Genomic DNA, 24,803 nt, shown 5'->3' with positions numbered 1-24,803 from the left:
AACTCAATTCATATTAACGTTATGTTACATAAACTGAGTCCAGACACTCACTCATACCCATAAAATGAATCAACACTTGAAATATGCACTTATTGGAGGCAAATATGGGCTTTGCGTGTTCTTGCTGTGTCCAAACTGTGCTTCGGCCTTGGGGCAATGGAAACTATCTATATTAGAGGAGCTGGCTTGGCTCATAAAGAAGGTTAAAAATCTCATTTTGAGTTTGAATTGTAGAGTCTGGCCATCGAAAGCATTAAAGCCCAACTCCATGACTACAAAATCTCCATTCACTTTCAGTACCAGTAAACAACCTGAGGTCACTATAATTTCTTCCTTTGTTTCCATTTGGTCATTTCCTCTGGATATAAAGTGTTATGGAAATGAACATTCCATTATGTTTATGTTTCATATTGAGACCTTATATTGATCTAAATCCAGATTTAGTTTTAACTGACTTCTGAGATGCTAGGTGTCTTTTTTTCAAAATTTCATTCATCGTTAAAAGATATGTTCACTCTTTCCTTTTGTGGTCATTGCTGAAATTGGCCAATGGCCAAAATGAAATTCAGTCCCTCTGTGACTTCTGACTCGAGCAAGAACTGTAAAAGGCACTTTCATGCACCTTCTCAAATCTATAGGAAGAGTATGTCTTACTTTCTTTCCAAAATCTCAGACAGAAGTACAACGTTCAGTGTATGCCCATACGAAAAGATGATAAAGTGCAGGTTGGGTGAGGACACTACAAAAGTCAGCAAATTTGCAAAGTAGACCAGGTTTACAGGACAAAAGATGTCAACATCAACACTCAATGAGTACAGTGGGAGAAGGCAAATGGCCCAGCTCCCCGTGTGGACATCTACCCTAGCAAAATGGTTATCACCAAATTAAAATTGGATAAAAACCACAAAAAATCCTTGAATAAAAAGCCAAATTGCACCAAGTAAAAAAGGGCAAATATAAGGAAGAAACAATTGAGAAGATGCAAGAATAATGTTATATACAATTTTTAATAAAACTGTTAAAAAATAAAGATAAGGTATTTTTCAAGAAATTTTAGGCTAATTTTTCTTCCTATGCAAAGTGAGGCATATTTTTTTAGGTCATAGTCACAATTTTGAAAATTTTAAAATGTACAGCATTTCTACTTGAATCATATGCATAATATCTCTTAGTATTGCTCCTACACGTGTACCAACAAATGTAATCACGTATTAGCTTTTCTTAACATCTCTATGAAATAACTGGTAAACGTAATTCATAGTAAGGATTCTAATTTTTTTAAGGTTGAAACAATTAAAAGGAAAGAGATTGTCATGACAACTGTAAGACAGAGGTGGAAGTTTAAAGAAGATAATTTCAATCTAGTCCTTACAGGACTGAAGCCAAATTAAAATTCAGAATACTCACAGCTTTCATTTCTGGAGACTATTTCAATCTTTAATTTCCACCTACTTCCTAGACCTGCAAGGAAGCATGGCATTTAAAAACCTTTCCATAAGCAATACACAAATGCAATTTTTGCTTTTTTAATTAAGTTTTTCTAACTATTTTGGCTTTTAAAATAATAATTTAGGGACACCTGGGTGGTTCAGTGGGTTAAGCATCCGCCTTTGGCTTGGGTCATGATCCCAGGGTCCTGGGACTAAGTCCCGCATCAGGCTCCTTGCTCAGTTGGGAGCCTGCTTCTCCCTCAGGCTCCTTGCTCAGTTGGGAGCCTGCTTCTCCCTCTGCCTGCACTCCCCCTGCTCGTACACTCTCTTGTTCTCTCACTCTCTCTCTCAGACAAATAAATAATATTTAAAAAAATAAAATTATAATTTAAATATTATGTGCACAAAACTAGAAAATTATATACTTGGAATAAAAAGGACTTAGAATAAAAAGGAAGTCTCCTTTCCTGAGGCAACCACATTTAAGTTTAATTTTAGGGCTTCAGATGGTTAATTCTGTATCTCTAATAATATACTTATTTTTCTACTTTTTTAAGGGGGGTAATCAGTTTTGGACATTGTTTATTGACTTTCTGCTAAAACAAAATGCAGACCTAAGTCACTTAGCCAAAGGCACTTCTTTGTCTCCTCATAATACAGTTTTATGACTATTCACAGTTCAACCTGTACCAATGTTGTAACTTTACACCTCAGATTTAAGTCTTTATTATTTTTTCATCAGCTATAGGAAAGCTCTCTTCACACCCTATTTTTAAGTATGATGTCAGTTACACCTCCATCTTTCTTTCATCTCCTCTCTTAATTTTTAATTCTTTCATAGTGTGGACTTTACCTAGTCTTCCATGTTATCATGGTTTAAAACATTTTGTTCTTTCTGTAATCACAGAGTAGGTGAAATATCTGTCAAATATTCTACAACTAGTTTATGGGCTGATTCTATAAGTCAAACATGACGGTTTTCATGTGAGGAGCTAAGCGGGGACTCTGCTGTATTCCTTTCCTCTGAGTCCAACTTCCTATCATCTGTGTCATTCAAAAGGCAAAATTTCTAGAATTAAGTTCAAATGAATTTTCCTTTAATGCTTGTACTTCAATAATTGACTTCACCATATCCAGTGTTTCTTAGAGGATCTCATACAGTATTTCCATAGATCAATTCCTCTTATTCCTGAGACCTCCCTCTGGCCCATGTCTATCCATTCTGGACTAACTGCTCTCAAGGTCTATAGCACAGCTGTCATTCTGGGACAAGAAGTTACTGTTTTCCTGATTTCATGTCTTCTCCTGTCTTGGTTTACTGTTTATTTTGCTCAACATATGCTCAGGTAACTTCTTAAGAAAAAGTAAATTGTAGGTAAACTTTGGAAAGTTTGCATGAGAGACAATATCCCTAGTACAGCTTCCTCTGATTTTTCTCCCTAAATATGAAATCACTGATTATTGTCTTCCAGAATCCAGTATTGATAAGCCAATGCCAGTCTAATTCTTACCTGTTTGCATGTGACCATCTCACATTCTTTCTCTGAAAAGTTCCGTTTTCTTTATTAGTCATCTTCTAAAACTTCATCGTAATTTTCTAAGACTAAATCTTTTTTCATTCATTATGTCATGCCCTTTTAGTCTGAACACAGTTTTCCCTCATGATAAGATAGTAGAGCATTCTTTTTTTTTTTTTAAGATTTTATTTATTTATTTGACAGACAGAGATCACAAGTAGGCAGAGAGGCAGGCAGAGAGAGAGGGTGAAGCAGGCTCCCCACTGAGCAGAGAGCCCAATGCGTGGCTCGATCCCAGGACCCTGAGATCATGACCTAAGCTGAAGGCAGAGGCCTAACCCACTGAGCCACCCAGGCGCCCCAATAGTAGAACATTCTTAATGAAAACTTTCAGAAGCTGAAACGGCGCAAATTAAAGCAGAAGCATTACTTTGTATGGAAAATTTCTTCAGCATTTCCAGACCCAGAAGATAACCTCTTTCAGGCATTCCTGATACCTTAGGACACATCTTGAAGACAGATGCACAAAATAACTCCACATAGGGGCGCCTGGGTGGCTCAGTGGGTTAAAGCCTCTGCCTTCGGCTCAGGTCATGGTCCCAGGGTCCTGGGATCAAGCCCCGCATCGGGCTCTCTGCTCAGCGGGGAGCCTGCTTCCTCCTCTCTCTCTGCCTGCCTCTCTGCCTACTTGTGATCTCTGTCTGTCAAATAAATAAATAAAAATCTAAAAAATAATAATAATAATAACTCCACATAAAGCACCAGTACTCATAGTCACAGTTCAAAGCTACGGCAGCTCAGTGCTGAGATTCTGAGTATGGTTTCCAGGAAAGGAGGTTGGTGGGGCAACTCTCACCGCTCAGAGTAACACAGACTTTTGAAGGGCACACAATACCTGTATTTAGGTTTTGTAACTGGGAAATACCCTATAGAATTTCTTTGTAACTGGGAAATACCTTATAGAATTTCTTTGAAAATTTACTCTTTTCCCCTCCTTTCATCGTAGAAACTCACTCTTCAGATGAAAGAGCTTCTAAGTTGATCCTACATGCATCTATATTTTCCCTATATTTATGTCTTTTTGTTTTAGTTTTTGGGATAGCTCCTATTTTTTAAAATGTAATCATATTTTTAACTTCTTGTAGCTCTTTTGTGTTTTCCTTTTACAGTGAATGGTCTATAATATACAAAACTCTCTACAGATCTTAGTATCTTCATTTCTCTCCTGCTCTGTATTCTCTCTCTTCTTATGGGATTTGTTTTCTCTGCATTTTTACTTTAGTCATTCTCATTGTAAGCTTTTTGAAAGCACATGCTAATCCTTGGCTACTCCTTCACTCTTAAAGATCTGAACAATGTATCTGCTTGGAAACTGTGTATTTAGGTAGGGTTTGCTGCTTTATTCCATAGTGAGAAAGACAGGAGACCACCAATGTAATGCTGGAGCCTTTGTTCTTGGGCTCTGATGCCTACATTAATTGCCCTAATCCTTTTCAAGTATTTAACACAGATTTGTAGATTTTTTTTTTTTAAAGTTGCCTCCTGGGGTCCTGGATCTAGAGATGAAGACAGGATTGACTGCTTTTCAGGCATGCTTTCAATGCCCTATATCTCACCCAATACCCTTACAGTAACTATGTTTCTGAGTCCCTTCTCTTCTTCAAAGTAGGGCAGCTTCCTCCTCAGCAACTGCCTTTCCTGCTTAGACACACTGATGCATCTTATCTTATCCTACATCTTTAATTACCACTCTACCACCTTCTGCCTTCTAGAAATTATTTAAACTTTCTTCTCTACTAAAGATTCTCATACCATTCTCTTTGCTTTAGGCTTTTCCACCCATGTTTTACTCCTTTACTATCATTTTAATTAGATCTTAGGAAAAAAGAAGATAAACACATGTTATTAGTCCATCATATTAAGCCAGAGTTATATTTCATATTTTACCTCATTTTGTTATTTGTATTTTAACAAAAGAATTTATTATTCATGCCTAAGGGGGAAAAACATGTTCTGTGGTATTTTTCAGGGGATGAGATATCTTCCTATTTATTTTAATTTTCTGGAAATTTTCTTGCACTTATCATCTATGAACTTAGAAATATTTATGTAGGACATCATTAAGGATCATATTACTTTCACTTATTGCAAAGAATATACTCAATGAGATTCATTCAGAATGTATTTGCTTTTGCCTAGTTCAAACTGATACTACTTACCCACGTATTGTTCATATGTTTATACCAAGTTGAGTTGATATATTCTAAACAGGTTTAGGCCAATGTTTTGCTATTCAATACAGATAATGCCATAAAGTCTCTTTAATTACTTGCTTAGTTTATTAGGTATGAGGAACTTATAAAGTAATTCATTTATATAACGTATATAAAAAAGCCATCTTATCCAATTTCTTTCACAAAAGGAGAAAAAAATGTATTCCATTCAGGTTTCATGAAGTGCTAGAGATTACTAAATTTGTAATCACAGAAATAACAGTAGAAAATATAACATTATCATCCATCATCTTCCTAAATGAACAGCTTAGTATTTTACAAGTTACAAATTATTCTTATGAGAAACTCACAAAGAAAAAGGAGTCAAAAAAAGCTTTAAACTACAGTTAGTAATGTCCTTGATCTGCTTTGGGGATCTGTTCTTTATCTTCCAAATACATGGGAATAGGAACTAATTGGAAAATTATAAGTTCTAAGGATAGGCAGAAAATGGAAGAAACGTTGAACAAACAGAACCAAAAAAATATTAAGCAAAAAAGAAAAGCAAGGGAGAAAATGGGGCATAAATGGATGAAGAAGGTATTCCTTTTTATAGACTAAAGGTCAACATTTATAGGCACTCATATTGCCTTTCACAGAGTGTATAAGTCACTTTTAATTTTTGCTGTTGAAAATCTTAGAAAATGACTGAGTTTCTGTTTGGTTTAGGTTTGGGCATTTATAAAGTCTGAGGTTTTCCTAAGATTCTACAGCTATGGTGATAAGAATATTACAATTTTTCAAGAAAGTCATGAATTTTTCGACAGGTACTGCATTGACTGATATTCTACATCTTTCGTTACATGTGTCTACAAGGTCTTGAGGGCTTACATTTTTTGGAATTTTTTTGTTTGCACCTTCAAGGCTGCTGTACCGGGCCCTGCTACCTGCACAAGGCTTTTGCCCTTCAAAATTCTACCTCTTTCAGGTAGATCATGGTTGAATTTTTATATATATATAAAGATATCTTTCTAGAAAGGTTATCTTTCACAGGAGCTGCTCATTCACCAATACTTAAAATCAGCTTATAGAGTTCTTTCTGGCTTGTATACGTTGTCCAAAGTCTCAAGCCATAAGGGAGAGGGAAAGGTAGGAGAGCTGGTGATCAGGTATACAGGTCCGTGGTCAATTTGTGTAATTTTTCTGACCTCTTTCCTTAAATGAAGCAGCTGCTAACTCGGTATAATGATAATGACTTCCCTCACTATTTCTTTCCAGACTGTACAAACCATTTCCCATTTCAGAACTCCTCTACTCTTTGGATTTACAGCATTGAAAAAGCAGCTACTCATGGTTCAAGTTACAGTTAAAGGCACAGCACCCAGTATGAATGGTCATTCATTCAGAATATGTGATAATAATCTCACGGATTTGCTTTATTTCAGAATCCCTTTCTTTGCTCTTGAGTATGGTAGGAGTTTGACTTTGGTATAAATATGTGTGTTGCAATCATTGGTCATGTTCACCCAACATGTTTATGTTTCTTTGATTCCAGCATGTGGCAAATTGATGAAAATCACAGGCCCAATTACAGTCAAGACATCTGGAACCCGATTTGGCGCTTGGATGACAGACCCTTTAGCATCTGAAAAAAATAATAGAGTATGTTGCTTCCACAAACACCTTTGCTTAGAATCATACTTTATTTGCACTTTATGTCTATCGAATGATTTATTTTCTTTAGGAATATTAGTTTCAACTTGAAAAGTGTTAACGTTGTTTGCCAAGTATTCTTTGTTTGATAATATGAACATATCTACAGCAACCTTATTTTAGTAAAATATTCCATCTTCTAATTCAACAGTAAAGCTAGTTCAGTTTTTATTTGTTTTAGTCTTGTTTTATGCTAATAAAGAGCTAATTACAAGTACAAAAAAGTCTCTACACACTCGTTCTAAAACCTGCTCCTTAGTGTGAGGAAAAAAAAAAAAATAACACTAAGTAAGTGAAAAACTCAAGAGCAACCGATTCACTAACAAGCTGAAATATCCCTGGAATCTAGAGGTAATTTTAAAGTAAATAGTACTGAAACTTTTGGAGTATATTTTCCTAAGTTGGCAATGTCTGCATTATGTAAATCAATATACTGGAAACTTACCATAGCGCTATTTATGGTCTATCACAAAATTCAGTTCACATTAAGATTCTCAAGGGTTACATGCAAATGAGATTAGTAGCTAAATTAATAAAATGGTTACACTAAAAAACAGCTGTACCTATAAGGTGATCCAATTAACAAGCGTTACTGTAAGTTTCTATGGTATCCATAAAGGAGAAATAAATGAGTAAAATTAGACCATATATTTTTCAGAGCAAAAGAATATAGTTGCTAAAGGTAGTATTTTTTTGCTGTTATCACTGATTTCACTGATCCTTCAAATGAACAAAGTAACGTGAATTGCATTGATACACGTTTCGTTCACTTGATGATATGCACTGAATGGTCAGAGAAACAAATAAATAATAAAAAGAACAGAAAGCAAATCAACTTTAAGGCAGCAAATTCAGTTGTTTGCTTTCCATGTAGACAATGCCACAATTTTCTCCTGCAGTGCTATCACATTGCAGGAGGTCAGCAGTAAAATAATAAGTGGTTTCCAGATCCTGAGAATGGAGGTATTAAAATGTGCTGACTCTCACTGTCTTTATTTTGGAAATCTCAGACAAGTACAGAATTTAGTCACTCCTCTATTTTTTTTTTTCCCTTTTCCTCAGGTCTGGTACATGGACAGTTATACCAACAATAAAATTGTTCGTGAGTACAAATCAATGGCAGACTTCGTCAGTGGGGCTGAATCACGGACATACAACCTCCCTTTCAAATGGGCAGGAACCAACCATGTTGTCTACAATGGCTCACTCTATTTTAACAAGTATCAGAGTAACATCATCATCAAATACAGCTTTGATATGGGGCGAGTGCTTGCCCAACGAAGCCTTGAGTATGCTGGATTTCACAATGTTTACCCCTACACATGGGGTGGCTTCTCGGACATCGACCTAATGGCTGATGAAATCGGGCTGTGGGCTGTGTATGCAACGAACCAAAATGCTGGCAATATAGTCATCAGCCAACTTAACCAAGACACCTTGGAGGTGATGAAGAGCTGGAGCACTGGCTACCCCAAGAGAAGTGCAGGGGAATCTTTCATGATTTGTGGGACACTGTATGTCACCAATTCCCACTTAACAGGAGCCAAGGTGTATTACTCATATTCCACCAAAACCTCCACATATGAGTACACGGACATTCCCTTTCATAACCAATACTTTCACATATCCATGCTTGACTACAACGCAAGAGATAGAGCTCTTTATGCCTGGAACAATGGTCACCAGGTCCTATTCAATGTCACCCTTTTCCACATCATTAAGACTGAGGATGACACATAAGCAAATGTAATTTGTTTTCATTGATTGAAACCGTGTCATTTGTGATAAACTCTATAGAACCCCCTTCTCTTTTCCCTTTATTGTAACTTCTCATCATTTCTCCAAAGCATTTTTTTTTTTATTATAAAGTTGGTTTGTCAAAAATCAGCCGAGCCTGTCTAAACTGACCTGTTGGAAACACATCTTAACTCCTAAATTTACAGGGCCTATCATGTCCTTGTCGTGAAAAGCACTAAAAAGAGCTTAAGCATCTAAAGTTACAGTTTTGCAAAAGGTTAATGATCTGCCTTATATTAGAGTCAGAGACTAATGATGGCTTAAATGCATGAATGTCTTTTTTTTTAATTCTGTCATTTTTTACTGTCTTTTGCTCTACATCAGGAAATATTTTGGTAGGAATTAGGGGAAAAAAAAGCACTTTCCTCCCATTTATTTCTAAAAAAGATTTAAGGATTTTATTTATAGGGAAAATATATTACTCATTTTGCTGTTATAGAATTCTCTGATGCGGTGCTGTACAGTCATTTTTAAATCTCTTGCTAACATTTTATTGGCAATATGTATTTCTACCATTGTAACCACCATTGTGCAATTGTATCTCTTCACTTCTGTGAAAGTAAGTAATATTTTTTATAAAATACACTGAAGTTTAATCTCAGTAATTATTATGGGCCAATTTTCAAGTGTGGTCAGGAGAAAATATCTTCTTGGCTTACCCCTTTATTTAAATTTATAATCAGGAAGAAAAATCGAACTAAATCCCTTACATAGAATATTTCTTTTACTCCAAATTTATTGGATCACTAACACTGAATGCTAAAACTAACTACAGATGAGTTACTGCATTCACTTCACTGAAAGCAACCCACATTGTTGCTTGCAAAGATGCAACTGAGTCAGAAAATTTTGGATTTGAGTTGACTTTACTCATTTATTATACAACCAACCAAATTTTGTTCTTCAAAAATAAGTCTATTAGAGTTTTAACTTAAATTTTAAAAAAACACAACTTGCAATAATGTAATTACTTGTTTCAGGACTCTGAAAGTACATGAAGCACATATAGAAACTCTTAAAAAGAAAATTTCTGTGAGGTCATCTAGATTTACATTATGAGCCCTGGAGAGTTACTGGCAATGTGAGTGCAAAAGAAAATGATGGGTAGACTTGGGAGCTGTCTGTGCGGTTTAAATGTGCAAAAAACCAATTCAGAAAACAAGATGGGAGGGCAACCCCTTGTTACCCTGATTCATAATGTGTGCAGAAATAATGTAACCAAAAAAGAAAGTTTTAATAATATTTTATGTTAATAACCTCAAAAACATATAATCGATATTTATCAAACATGTCATTGAGTTTGGATGTCCTTTCCATATGTTAAAAATACTTACCTAAGACAGTTTTACAGAAACTAGAGTGTGGGTTGGTTTTACAATTTAAAAAGTATATTCTATAACAAATAATGTATAACTTAAATTGTCGTAAATGTTTAGTTTCACACATACATTATAATAATTTCCTTTGTAAAGTAAGGATATAGTAATTCAGATAGAGCATTGTGTAAAGAAATGCTAACACTTAAGTAATTCATTTCAAATGTCACAAGTAAAACATAATTCTCAAGTATCTCACTGTCAAAGTCATAGAATTAAATAACTCAATCTTGAGATTGTTCAAGCTTAACAACGGTTTCTTTACTTTTTGCCTACAAAAAGTTAGCATGACTTAGTGACCACTCTGGGTCCTTTTGCAATGTTGTCTTCTCTTTTAAAATGTTTATATAAGTTCTCCTCTGCTTTTGAGAGTTAGAAAATTTAGGGGATTCACTTGTCGTTGTACACACACCACAAAAATAATCAGCCAATACTTTGTATATCAAGAGTTTGTATGAAGAAAGAAAGTCAATTTAAAAAATGAATGAATTTTTAAGTAGATGGCCTCTGATGGATATCTGGGTCTTCATTACTTGTTTTTTAAAAAAATGATGTAATATAGTATCACATACATTCAAAACCTGGATGATCACAGCTTTTTTGTGAGATGTGCAGCTTGTAAAGCACTTCATTGTTTTCTATGTAAGGTATCATCACCACATCCAATTTCTAGTGTATGTGCTGCTAGGGCACGCACAGATTTTATTATTGTCATAGAAGTGGGGGTAACATGAATTTAAAAATGTGATTTGCATTAAACATTTACAGTTTAAAAGCATTCTTCTTAATAAATTATTATCAGTTTTGTGCCTGAAATAAGAATTTACTCTAATCACTGTTTTTTTTTTAACTCTCAAACAAATTTTATGAGGGAAATAACTTACTACTTTAAAATCATTTACATAATCCTATCAGTAAAGAAATCCAAGCTTAATCCTAAATGAACTGTGCAACTGGTATTTTCCGAATTAACCAGATCGTTAACAAACTTCTATGTCATTCAAATAATAACATGATCATGGTCTGATTGTGTTTGTGTGACCTTTTTATTTGTGGCCCTTGAATCACAATACTTACTATCTACACATATATCTATTAGTTCATAAAATTATAGTGTTTCAGTGCATTACCAGTATGTAGGATAAAAGAGAAAATAATGATATGCCTAAATATAACATTACAAGTAATTAGATAAAATTTACCATAAATTCAGAATCTCTGGTTTTTATCACTGTACTCAGAGTCATCTCATCTTTATAATCCATATTACTCCTTCTAATGAAATCTTTTCTTCAGAAACAATTTAATAAGAAAATGGTCTTTCAAATCACTACCAAACTTACAAGTATAAATTTTTCACCCAGAAGAATTATTTTTTAAATATAACTATACAAAACTGTTCTTCTGTTCTCCTAAAAGTCAAAGTTATTTTCCTACTAAGGTAAGTTTTACATATAATAGTCCTTTAGCTTTATTCTCCTTAAAGAGTATATTTCCAAAAAGAAAAAAGAAAAAAAGAAAACCCTACTGGTCTCCTTAGCACTCAAGATTACCAAATCATTTCTCCAAATGCTAAGTTTGAATGCAACTGATAGCAAAATTAAAACTATTCCTTCGAGTTAGAGCGAATATGAAAAAATAGATAGTGAAGAGTTTCTAAAAGCTAAGCCTTCTAGAAATATATCAGACACTTTTGAAAAAAGAATTGAAAAATGGCAACTTGCTGGTTTGACCAGGAAGGTACAATTATATCCTTTATGAACACCTTGAGTTCCCATGACATTATAAAAGAAAGGGCATTTACAGACAAATTTTACTTCGCCTTCTCTACCACCACATGATAAATGGACCACAAGAACTACTATAAAGTGGTCTACCTTGCACTATAAGCAGGGAGAATTAAATTAAAATTAGCTGTTATAGGATGACACAAAGCCTTAATCTCTGACTGCTTATAGGTAGAGACACTGATTTCTAGAGAGTCCCAGAGGAACTAAATATCACTCAGTTCAGTAGACTATATCCATACTGAAATCAAGATCATGGAATGGTTTCTGGTTCTAAAATTAACTAAGCTTATCATAAATAAATCTCTTAGGTAATAATTTTTCATAATCAGTGACTCCTCAGAGAAGGTCTGGGGCTTTGTAAAATACATTGTTTTGAATTTAACTTATATTAGAAAAAAATACAATGAAAACATTAGTTGATGGAAGGAACACCAACTTCAAAATCTTCTAGCTATTTTTCTATGAAATAATGAATCCAACTGATGACAATCTCTTTAATAGAAAACTGTTCTACTCTTTTAACCAATCCAAATGAAAACCTCCCAACTGACTTTACCAAGCTGATTTATCAGATTCACATCTTAAAATTATTTTATATAGCTTTTGCCTTTTGGTTGAACTATTCCATTAGACTTAGAATAATTTTAATCCTATTTGGATTCTGCTTTGATTCCAAAATGTCAAACTGGTTACCCTTTAAAGCTCATTTCATGGTTGCCAAGTAAGTTTTACAAGCATAATTATCCCTAAACATGTCCTGAAAATGATATAAGGACCTAACACTGTACCTTGCCAAGAATATTTAGTACCTTTCATAACTATAACCATCTTAAAACATTATTCCTAATTAGAGATGTGAAGCAATGTGGTAAATAAGGAGAAGTTCTCAGGAATACCTTAGTGCTACAAGACATTTGCTGATACCATACACACAAATACGGTTGTTTTTGGGTTGCATCCCTACCAATGGTATAGTCTGTCTAGAAGAGCTCACACCCATATTCTAAAAAATTAAATAAATAAATAACCAAAATTTTGCCATAATATATCATTCCCTACTACAATCAGACCTGGAAATACCATATTTTCAGCAGACATTTCCAGAAGATAAATATTATATGACAAAGGTCTTGAAAAGACCTCAAAAAATGAGCTGACTAAAAGAAGCATTAGCCATTTCAAATTTAAGCATGTTATAGAATTATCATATTGAACTTGGTAATACATATCCAGCTAAGCTTTTTGTCTATGTCACTCTTAACTTCATGAACTCATATATGTTACCAATACGTAGTTTATGGGCTTTCCAACTAGGTAATATTGCATTATTTATTCATTTATTTGAAAAATAAGCCCTGAGCAAAACTATGTATCTAGACAATTTCTAGATGATAAGGATAGAACTGTCAACAGATAAGGTCTTCTTCATGTGCTTACATTTTAGTAAGAACAGGCTGCAAAAAAAAAAAAAAAAAAATATATATATATATATATATATATATAAAGGAAAAAAAGTTATGATTGTACTAATTGTTGTGAAGGAAATAAATACTTTAAGTCATTAAAAGTGAGTGAATGTTTGTTAGGGGCAGGGTTGGGGTAGGAAGTAATGTATAAGAGGGAACAGTAAAGAGTGATTTCTCTTAGAAGCAGCCTGCCATGGCAAATTCAGTCAAAGAATGGAATGTCACAAATCTAATCCACGTACAAAATTTAACATCTTCCTTTATGTTCCTAGAAATCCATGGACCAAGCATTTCTTAATATGTCTCTATTACAGAAGTTATTTTTTTAACTTGGAGTTTAAGGATATACGTCTGGGCATGGCTGAACCCTGAAAATATGTGCTAAATTTAGTGTATATATGTGGTTGTACATTCTTTCATGTAGAGACTTCAGAGCTTTCATCACATTCCCAAAGAACCATGACCCAAAAGATCACCACCATGTCAACGCAACCTAATTTAATCACAAATTTACTAAACGTCTTTATGATAAGCACTGAATGTCTGTCCTCTGTCTTGCAATCCAAAAATTTCAGCTTGCTTCAGAAAGGAAAAAAATCGACACCCTAATATTATGGGTAATTTTTTTTTCCTCAGAAGAACTCAAGATTAAGTCGTTCTCTATAAAACATTTAAAGGGACTTAATACTTTGTTCAAATCTAATTATTTTTCTGTGATCCAGTCTGTAGGGCATCTTCTTACCAGATTCAGTGACCCAGACTCTATTTTAAGACTCTTTTAACTACCTGAAACTGGAGAACATTTTTTATAATTCTAGCACAACCTTTTGGCAGCCCCATTAGAATCTGACTGATACTGAGCAGACCCGTGTGCTTCCTCAAATTGAACAGCAAACTCCTCTTCTGAAATTAGCAACAGTGGCAACACAGAAACAGCGAAAACGAAAGGTTATACCACTTGTCTTGCTTGAGAAGTTATTGTAATTGATATGTATGCAATCTACAGCTACAGAAAATAAAAAGATGTTTATTAAAAAAAAAATCCTCCAGTCAAGTTTATAAAGTAATGCTGAGTAAAGCATTGAAGCAGCTTCTGTCAGTGATGTTTTCTTCCCCCCTCCCAACCAAAGACCTTGAGAAGACATTCATTAGCTTCTACTTTAATGTGAACCAAAAGGAATAAAAAGAAGTATTTTTATTCTCTCTCCTCCAGTGTCTTTATTAAACTCCATTAGAAACTACTCTTGGAATATGCAGTATGCATTGAAAAAGAAACGGAATATGTCTTTATATGAGTAATGAGTTTCTATATAAATGATATTCTTGCCCTTCAGGTAAAGCTTGGCCCAGCAAAGTGGCTAAAATGCATAATTAATTTGTGATTAGCTTTTCTTGCCATTCTTCCTTAGAATATGTGCACTGAACATAACCAAAAGAACTCTTTCCATTGTACATTGCTCTCTATTTTTCAAGGCTGTGTCATTTCTATTCTTCCATGTATGGCTTTACAACAGTTCTGTGGAATAAGGAGGGCAAACATTTTTATCCTTAATAAGAAAACATAACATTTATGTTTCAATGTTTATATTTCTCCATAGATATTCCATAGCATTTAATATGTTCCAGACCAAAGTACATCTCTTTCCCTCACCTGCCCCCCAACCCCCACTGCTTTTCCTTCTCACCTCAGTTAACAGAAACATCATCCCATCCTCAGCCTTCCTTCCCACCACATCTTTAGCTCTTTAAATGCACCTTCCCTTACATTATGAAATTCTCATGACAAATAAAATATGACAAAATTTAAACATATCTAAAATCTGAATTAGTGCCTATTTCAGATGTTTGTTCTCAACTATTACCTCCAGTTTGTTCGGTTCACTCAGTGTTTTCTAGCTCTCTTCAATCAACTCTCTCATCTCCATTTCTATACTCAGAATTGGGTGGCCTGTTTGGAAAAGCTTCTTTTGAATACTGACCTCTGATTTCTCCTATGTAATCAGTTTTACCTTTTGCTTTGGCCAAGGGACACTTCCACCAACCATGGCTTTATGAAATGCTCCCTGACCCAAGCAATCCCTCATTTTGCAAGTCAGACTAAAGGGTAAATTTTATACCTTCCTTCATAATCCACATTCAAGTCTGACATCTTACTCTCTTTCATTAAATTCCTATGCATCATTCAGAATTCACTTAAAACATCTTATTTCAGAAGTCTATAAAAAAGTCATTCTTTTGTGTTCTTAAAGTATTAATCTTGTATTACTGAAATTATTACCTCACATTATTTGTTTCCTCCAAGTTAGTATGGACTTCCCCAGAGTAGGAGCAATTAATTATTTTCCTTATTTATCCTGGCAGTTTCTAACACAGAATAATCCCACAGTAAATGGTATTAACCAAAGAAGTATAAGATGGAGTATCTTCTCATATCTAAAAATACGAAAAACTTTGTTCCATTCTTAGAACATCATAAGAAATTAACTTTTCCAAATTTATTTTATTGGAAATAAATTCCTATCTCTTACTAAAGTAAGATTTTAAATACAGGAAGTGTCAAGAAGATAAAAACGGCTTAACTTGCTCTCAGGTGACTTTTCTCTCCATGATACAGAATTCTATTATAGAACAAAATACCTTAAAAGGGTCACCATAGTTATTTACCTTATTTCTCCTCTTCACACTAATTTCTAAAAAGGAAAAAACATTTTAATTTTCACCCACTCAGTTTCTTCTTTTTTTTTTTTTTTAAGATTTTATTTATTTATTTGACAGAGGGAGAAAGAGCACAAGTAGGCAATGGGAGGAGGAGAAGCAGGCTCCCCATTGAGCAGGAAGCCTGATGCGGGACTCGATCCCAGGACCCTGGGATCATGACCTGAGCTGAAGGCAGTCGCTTAACTAACTGAGCCACCCAGGCACCCCTCTCCTGTAAGTAAAGACTTCTCTTAGGAATATACTTCATCTTTGGCACAACAGGGTTTTCTCAAAATGGCATGTGCTACCAGGCCAGGAGAAAGTCAAGGAGCCATTCCTCCCCTCTTCACCTGTTACCCTCTCCTTCCTTATCCTGTGTTTTCAAAGGACACACCAACAAGAAATCTGATGGTCATTCATTTGCCCGTGAGTCTAAGTAAATGCAACTTGTAATGCCTTCTAAGTAGCAAGAGTGAAGATGGGTTATTCATCTACTGCAAGCAAGTCTTGCAAAGGCAGAATATTAGTTCTGAAGTTACGTTTAACTATATGTCTTGGTTTCTATAAACGAAAGCAGGAGGCTCTATCAGCAGTTTTCAAAAGCTGCCCTTTAGTGCTTGAGGTTTCCATAGGGATCCTTTTGAGTCTGCCATGAAAAAACAGACACGCTTAATTGAGGTGGGAAAATGAGCCACAACCTTCACTTGCTACTTCCAATAAAAGCAACTTCACTTTTATCTACCTTTTAAAATGTTCCTGTGTTGGGACGCCTGGGTGGCTCAGTTGGTTGGACGACTGCCTTCGGCTCAGGTCATGATCCTGGGAGTCCTGGGATCGAGTCCCGCATCGGGCTCCCAGCTCCATGGGGAGTCTGCTTCTCTCTCTGACCTTCTCCTCGCTCATGCTCTCTCTCACTGTCTCTCTCTCAAATAAATAAATAAAATCTTTAAAAAAAATAAATAAAATAAAATAAAATAAAATGTTCCTGTGTTTAGGTTTTATTGTCAGGAAACATTTTTTGTGTTGCAAAAAAGAAGTTGAAAACCACTTAACTCGATGGTCCCCAAGGTTTCTTTCAGCTCTTTCTCCTATCTGTTATTCTAAATGATCAATAAAGGCTATGCATGAACTGGGACTCAGATCCTTGTATAGCTCAGATTGAAAGGTAAAATACAAGAAAGAAAGGAGAGACAAAAATGAAAGTTTAATTCAGTTTCCAAAAGTTTTCAAGTAGTTTCTAGAGAATTACCTATATTATATAAAAGCTAAGACAAACATTTCATACTGCTCATTTAGCCAATTAAGACTAAAACCTGCTACCTATCTCAGGCTATTCCCCCACTTACACAACTCAGTTTGAAATCTATGGTTCTTTCCTCTTCACACTTCTTTAAAGAACTAACCCTCTCACATGGTTTCAGCTTTACTGAATGAATTCTAAATCCATTTTATATCTCCAAGTTGAGAATTTCTTGCTATCTAAGTGATACCTATACAAAAATGTCCCCTTAATTTAAAGATAGCATAATGATCAGTGAGCAAATCTTCCCTCCACCCATTTCCCTAGACAATAAAGTCTACTCTCCTTAACACAATACAACCATCCATCATTTAGCTCAACAAATAAACACTGAGGTTTTACTCCTCAACATTCCTTTCCTGCGATTCCTTCTACCCATAGCACTATATGCAGTGTCTTTCTTATGTGATTAATTCCTACCTGTGTTTCAAAGATGAGCTTAACAATTTGCTTCTTCTAGAAAGTTTTTCTAATTGCTCCTCAGCTATGCTCCCTGATCTCTTTTTATGCTGTCATATTACCTTATACTTGCCTCAATTATAGTACTTTTCCTATAATTGAGTGTTTATTCCCTTGTCTGCCTTCCACCCTGGACTATGAGCTTTTGAGGTCATAAATGGCATCCAGATTAGCATAGTATTCCCTGATAAACTGTAGGTTCTCTACAGTTGCTGTAGAGAACTGTTGCTGGCTTGACCAGTCAAACCATTACATTTCACCAATATCACTGTTTTAGACATCATTAATTCTTCCATTACCTTTATTTCCTATATTCAAACTCTTACTAAAATACAAATATCTGTTGTTTATTCTTTCAAACGATTTTTTTCCTCCATCTTCCTGACTCACACCAGAGCAACAAGTGATACAAGATCTCACCATCTTCTACCTACAAAGGGTACTACAAAAGTCTGCTGTCAGATATCTCTGTCTCTAACCTGTCCTCACAAAAATCTAATCTGCATTCTTCTGTCAGGGTCACCTTGATAAAGCATTACAACACTCCTTGTTCTTTAGCAAACCATAGTTTTCTTCTTCCCATTACATCAATTTCAGGCTGTTCTGACTGACTGCACCTGACGTTTATAAATTTATTTTCTATTAATACCCAACATACTTCCTCTAATCCAGTCATAAAGCCCTCCTCCTTATCCACGTACTTAATATTACTTTTCTTTCCTCTAAGTTTACATCCACATTTTGAATGTCCTCTTTCCTGTCTTACCTTCAGAATCTTTGCTTGCATATCTAGGCCCAATGAAAAGCCCACTCAGTCCAAATAATTCCATAAGGAGAATCATCAATATTAAGAAAGAAGGGAGAACACAGATTTCAAGCTATACTAAAAAACCATAGTAATCACAACAATATGGCAATAGATAAAAAACAGACACATGGATGAGCGGAACAGGACAGAGAGGCCAGAAATAAATGTACACTTATATGATCAATTAATCTACAACAAAGGAGGCAAGAATACACAATGAAAAAAGTCTCTTCAATAAATGGTGCTGAGAAAACTATACAGCCACATGCAGTAGAATGAAACTGGACCACTTCTATATACCATATTCAAAAATAAACTCAAGGGGCACCTGGGTAGCTCAGTCAGTTAAGCATCTAACTCTTAATTTTGGCTCAGGATATGATCTCAGGATCATGAGACTGGGCCCCGTGTACGGCTCCACACTCAGTGCAGAGTCTGCTTGAGACTCTCCCCTACTCCCTCTCCCTTTGCCCCTCTGGATGCACTAGCTCTCTCTAAAAAATAAATGAATAAATCTTTTTTTTTAAATATTTTATTTACTTATTTGACAGAGAGAGAGATCAGAAGTAGGCAGAGAGGCAGGCAGAGAGAGAGGGGGAAGCAGGCTCCCCATTGAGCAGAGAGCCCGACTTGGGGCTCAATCTCAGGACCCTGAGATCATGACCCGAGCTGAAGGCACAGGCTTAACCCACTGAGCCAACCAGGTGCCCCTAAATGAATAAATCTTAAAAAAATTAATTCTAAATAGGTTAAAGACCTGAATGTGAGACATGAAACCATAAAACTCCCAGAAGAAAACAAAGGCAATAATTTCCTTGAAATAGGCCATAGAAATGTTTTACTTGATATGTCTCTTGCAGCAAGGGAAACAAAAGCAAAAATAAAATATTGGAACTACAGTAAAATTAAAAGCTTCTGCACAGCAAAATGAATAGGCAACAAAATGAAAAAGTAACCTACTGACTGAGAGAATATATTTGCCAATGATATATCCCATAAGGGGCTAATAGCGAAAATATATAAAAAAAACTTAATACAACTCAACACCAAAAATAAAAAAGAAAAGAAAAGAAAATCCAAATAATATGATGAATAAAGGGGTAAAGGACCTGAAAAGGCCTTTCACCAAAGAAGACATACAGATGGCCAAAAGACAGGAGAAAAACTGCTCAACATCACTAATCATCAGCAAAAGGCAAATCAAAACCATGATGAGATATCATCTTACACCTGTCATAATGGCAAGAATCAAAAAGATAAGAAATAATAAGTGTTCCAGTGTTGATGAGGATGTGGAGAAAAAGGAACCCTCATGCACTGTTGGTAGAATATTAGTTATTGCAACCACTATAAAAAACCAGTATAGAGGTTCCTCAAACATTAAAAACATGAATACCATATGACCCAGTAATTCCACTACTGGGATATAACCAAAGAAAATGAAAACACTGGGGCACCTGGGTGGCTCAGTCAGTTAAGCGTCTGCCTTTGGCTTGGGTCATGATCCCAGCGTCCTGGCATTGAGCCCCGCATCAGGTTCCTTGCTCAGTGGGAAGCATTTCTCCCTCTCCCTCTGCCTGCTGTTCCCCTCTGCCTCTGCTCTCTCTCTCTCTGTCAAATAAATAAATAAAATCTTAAAAAAAAAAAAAAAAGAAAATGAAAACACTGATTCAAAAAGATATATGCACCCCTATATATATGGCATTATTTACAATAGCCAATATGTAACAATATATGCACCCCTGTATATATTGGAAGCAATCCAACTGTCCATCCATAAACAAAAAGATGTGTGTATGTGTGCATAGATATACAATGAAACACTACTCAGCCATAAAAAAGAATAAGATATTGTCATTTGCAACAACATGGGTGGACCTAGAGGGTATAATGCTAAGAGAAATGAGTACGACAGAGAAAGACAAACACCACAGGATTTCATTTATATGTGAAACCTAAAAAACAAAACAAAGAAACAAAAAGCAGAAACAGACCCATAAACAAAGAAAACTAGTAGTTGCCAGAGGCGGGAGAGGGGAACTGGCAAAATATGTGAAGCAGAGTAGGAGATACAGGCTTCCTCTTACAGACTAAGATGCAGTGATAAAAGGTACAGCATAGAGAACACAGTTGCTGGTATTATAATAGTGTTGTATGGTGACAGATGGGAGCTACACTTGTGATGAGTATGGCATAACATATAGACTTGTCAAATCACTATGTTGTACACCAGAAACTAATGTAAAATTGTATGTTAATCTCAACTAAAAAAGGGGGGAAAGTAATAGAGAATAGGAGTTAGAGAAATTTGCAAGGAAACATGTAGCTTTTGTCTCTGCAGAAGTATACAGTGGTATTGGTGAAATGATTTTCAGAGAAGTACCAGCTCACATGTTTATAAAACAGACTTAAAATCTTACCCTTGACCCTATAGTCCAATTAATCACTTTCCCAAATATGTGTGAGATTTTTTGTTAGACTGATCTCTGTAGAAGCTGACTAATGATGTTATGAAATCTCTTCAAATAAGCCCCATATATGCACCAGTATTTCACTGCATGAACTCCTACTGGGTATGCTCCTCTGGAGGAATGATATAACTTCTAATCGTCCTCAGAAACAGAAGGAAAGGAAATTAGCGTATTTATTATAGTATAAACAGATGTGGACTACACTGAAATTCCTACTTAAGGACCTTAACCTCCCTAGACTGTCCTTTAGACTGATTTCAAAGCGCCCAGTAAGAGCTTCCTGGAACCCTATATTTCAGCTCCCCCAAAACAGAGGAAGTCAGTTCAAATCAGAAGGTGTAATGAAGACAGGAAGAGGAAAAAAGTGGGCAAAAGAAAAAGATAAAGCTTATAATAAGAAAACAAGAAGTTTAGGTTATACACAAGTTGATTCTCAGCTGCAACAATGCATTCCTTTGTTTAGTAAGTATTTACAGCATATCTATTTAATAAACTATGGATGAAGATATTACTTACAGGCTGACTTAGGCCCTATTATGAACTTTGCAGTGCATAGTACTTGACTAGGTGTTCTCTGAATTTCATAAAAACAGGAAGTAGACATTCGGTACTTTGTTAAATGCTGCTTCTGACTCAGCTGCTAGATTCAATTTCATGTCCTTGAATCTGCTTATTTTATCTAATTTTCATACACTGCCAAACAGCAAGTAAACTCTCTCATGGCTGGGACCATGGTTGTCTTACTTCTCATTTTTTTCTTTTAAAGATTTTATTTATTTATTTGACAGACAAAGATCACAAGTAGGCAGAGAGGCAGGCAGAGAGAGAGGGGGAAGCAGGCTCCCTGCTGAGCAGAGAGCCCGATGTGGGGCTCTATCCCAGGACCCTGGGATCATGACCTGAGCCAAAGGCAGAGGCTTAACCCACTGAGCCACCCAGGCGCCCCTTACTTCTCTTTTTATCGGCAGTGCTTAAATAAGTGCCTGGAATAAAGTGGTTTCCCAATGAATAACTGTTAAGTGATTGAATGAAGCTATCAGTTGTTTAAAAAATCAACATTTGGGATGCCTGGGTGGCTCAGTCAGTTAAGCGTTGAACTCTTGTTTTCGGCTCCAGCACAATCCTGGGCCTGCATTCAGTGTGGAGTCTGCTAGTCCCTCTCTCTCTGCTCCTCCCCGCCCCACCCCACCCCGCTGTCACATGCAAATGCTTTGTCTCTCTCTCTAAAATAAGTAAAAACAAATCTTTAATAAGTAAATAAATAATCAACATTTATCACACTCAAAACTTCAGATTATGTATCTCAACATCTGATACTAGTTACTTATTTCCTCAATAACTTTTGAATCGCTTTCAATTTTTTTTATATTTATATTTATAATAGGATCAAATATTTGTTTAAACACAGTGATTGACCAAGTTAAGAGAAATTCCAAATCTTAAGTTTGCAACAACACAAACCCAAATATCTCAGGTTTTTACCTATAAGAGGTAACAGTGGAACACTATGCTTATTAGACTTTCTATAACAACTCCCACAAAAATTCCTACTACTAATAAAAATGCTAGACTAAGAATAGTATGGAAGACTGTGTTTATTCCCACTTTTGTGATCAGCCTTTTTTTTTTTTAAGATTTTATTTATTTATTTGACAGAGAGAGAGATCACAAGTTGGCAGAGAGGCAGGAAGAGAGAGCAGGGGAAGCAGACTCCCCACTGAGCAGAGAGCCAGATGGGGGACTCGATCCCAGGACCCTAAGACCATGACCTGAGCCAAAGGAAGAGGCTTAACCCACTGAGCCACCGAGGCACCCCTGTGGTCAGCCTTTTTGTTTTGTTTTAAACAACAAGTATTTTCAGTTAAGGGTTAAAGTTCTACCTCTTCTTTAATCATGTCTGCAGAGCCATAACCAAATAATGAACAACTGATAGAGAAATTTGCTTCCTAATAAGAAAAAGGATGTCATTTTTTTTAACTTGTCAGAATTTTAGTGTTCCATTTTTATAGCTAGGCTGTTGAGGCCTTCTGTTCTTATAGCTAGCAGGCATTTGGAAATTCCTTATTTTTCCCTAAGAGATAGAGATTCACAACATAAAGTCAGCATTTCCCTAAAACTCAGCAACATCTGTTACAGTCATAAGTAACTTGCCATTAGAGTCTCCCCAGAATATCCTGCAGAGCTTTGCCTACATGCAATGCGTCAATCAAAATAAATAAATAAATGAATGAATAAATAAATAAATAAGATAAATGTTTTATAAGAGTGATGTGATGGTCTGAAGGAGCAGAATACAGTCAGATAAAGAAGTTATAAAATTCGCAATGGTGTATATGACATAGGCATTTATTCTGATTAAATTGGATGTACTGGGCCATTTGCTGTATGGTTATATAGTTAGATACATAAAACTATATATATAGATATATATATATATAGAACTATATAAGTTCTGTTTTCCCTATATAACTATTGTTATATAACTATATATAGAACTATATATATATCTATATATATAGAACTATATAAGTTCTGTTTTCCCTAAATGCCACAAAAGTACTAGGGTATAAAAAGAGGATAAGAAAAGTTAAGTTCCCAAAAGTTGCCCTCTACCTATAAATGCTATGTTTACTTTACTGACTTTCCAAATTCTTAAATCAAACCATATAGCGTCTTCAGTTGATACTGATGTAGATTTTCCTTTCTATAACTTACTCTTTCGGAGACACAGAAGTTGTAAAGTCTCATATTACCAGCAACTTAACAATATTCAAGTGGCCAGACTGAAGAATTAAATCCTCAGAAGAATCTAGCTGAGTTTTAATCCCCTGCAGAGAGACCTGCTTCTACCTTTCTATCATTAACAGGCAGGCTGTGCCAAGATGATTTCACTTTTATTGAATGCCATCCCTAAACTGTCTACTACTGAATCTCCATTCATCAAAGCCTAAGGAGTTCACCTGCATGAGACGCAGGTTTTCTAAGCCTCAAAAATGACCATGAAACAAGAATTCACAATGTTTATAAGGCATATTAATCAATGCTAATTTAAAGAAAACAGAGATAGACAACAAGGCCGATATTTGGATATAAATCCAAAAAAAAAAAAAATAGAAATAAAGCCAAGTAAATAAAAAGATAGTCTGGACTGTGTTTATACTCATCACTAGTCCCACTGGCAGTAGTCAAAAAAGGGCTTTGCTTGCTAAGAATAAACTTCTTCTCTCCCCTATTATCCTTGTGCCTACTGGTGAGGCGTCAAAGGGAAGCCAGACTACTCGGCATATACTCAGCAAGGACTTCCTGCCTGCCCACCCCACTGCCCAATGGTCATAGCCTGTGGTCATTCATATGGTTCAAGAATCCTAGGACTTTCAGAGTTCTCACTCCCACTGAGTGTCCTCTAGAAGTCAAAGTCCATCTAAGCAGAATCCCCTTCCTTTCTAACTTCTCCTCTCCATGTGCCATTCCCCTTCTTAATCTAACTGAAACCTGCCTCCAGTCCTAGTTTGTAAACCCAGCTCAATACTTGAGAGAAGTATTTGGGGTTTTGTTTGATTTTTCATTCTGTTCTCTGGGATCTATCCCCATAGATTTTGATGTAATTGATCTGGAAATGGGGCCCAGCCGTCGTATTGATTCTAAAGTTCCAAAGAAGATTCTAGTATATGATCAGTGCTCTCAGCTGAGAACCTCTGCTGAGTCTAATGGAAACTTAGCTCTCCCTGAAGGATACAACTGCTCCTTTCAAAAGAGGGATATTTCC

General features: G+C 35.6%; 1 protein-coding gene and 1 pseudogene across 3 annotated transcripts in view; both read left to right on the top strand.

Moving 5' to 3' along the window:
• The window catches only part of LOC111143166 (olfactomedin 3), a 194,881-nt gene extending 183,451 nt beyond the window's left edge, over positions 1–11,430 (top strand). For 2 of the 3 annotated variants that reach the window (XM_022496677.1, XM_022496679.1), the window contains exons 5-6: positions 6,716–6,822; positions 7,936–8,613. In XM_022496677.1, the coding sequence (XP_022352385.1) occupies positions 6,716–6,822; positions 7,936–8,613 (785 nt within the window). Of the gene's footprint in view, positions 1–6,715; positions 6,823–7,935 lie in introns of all 3 variants that reach the window. The other variant, XM_022496678.1, reaches the window with a different exon arrangement.
• On the top strand, positions 559–991 carry LOC111143167 (annotated as a pseudogene).
• Positions 11,431–24,803: the final 13,373 nt, after the last annotated feature.

Source organism: Enhydra lutris, unplaced genomic scaffold, assembly GCF_002288905.1.
Source record: "Enhydra lutris kenyoni isolate GAN:26980312 unplaced genomic scaffold, ASM228890v2 scaffoldscaffold9, whole genome shotgun sequence".
NCBI lineage: Eukaryota > Metazoa > Chordata > Mammalia > Carnivora > Mustelidae > Enhydra > Enhydra lutris.
Note: the sequence above shows the minus strand (reverse complement) of the source record. Positions and strands in the feature narration are given on the sequence as shown.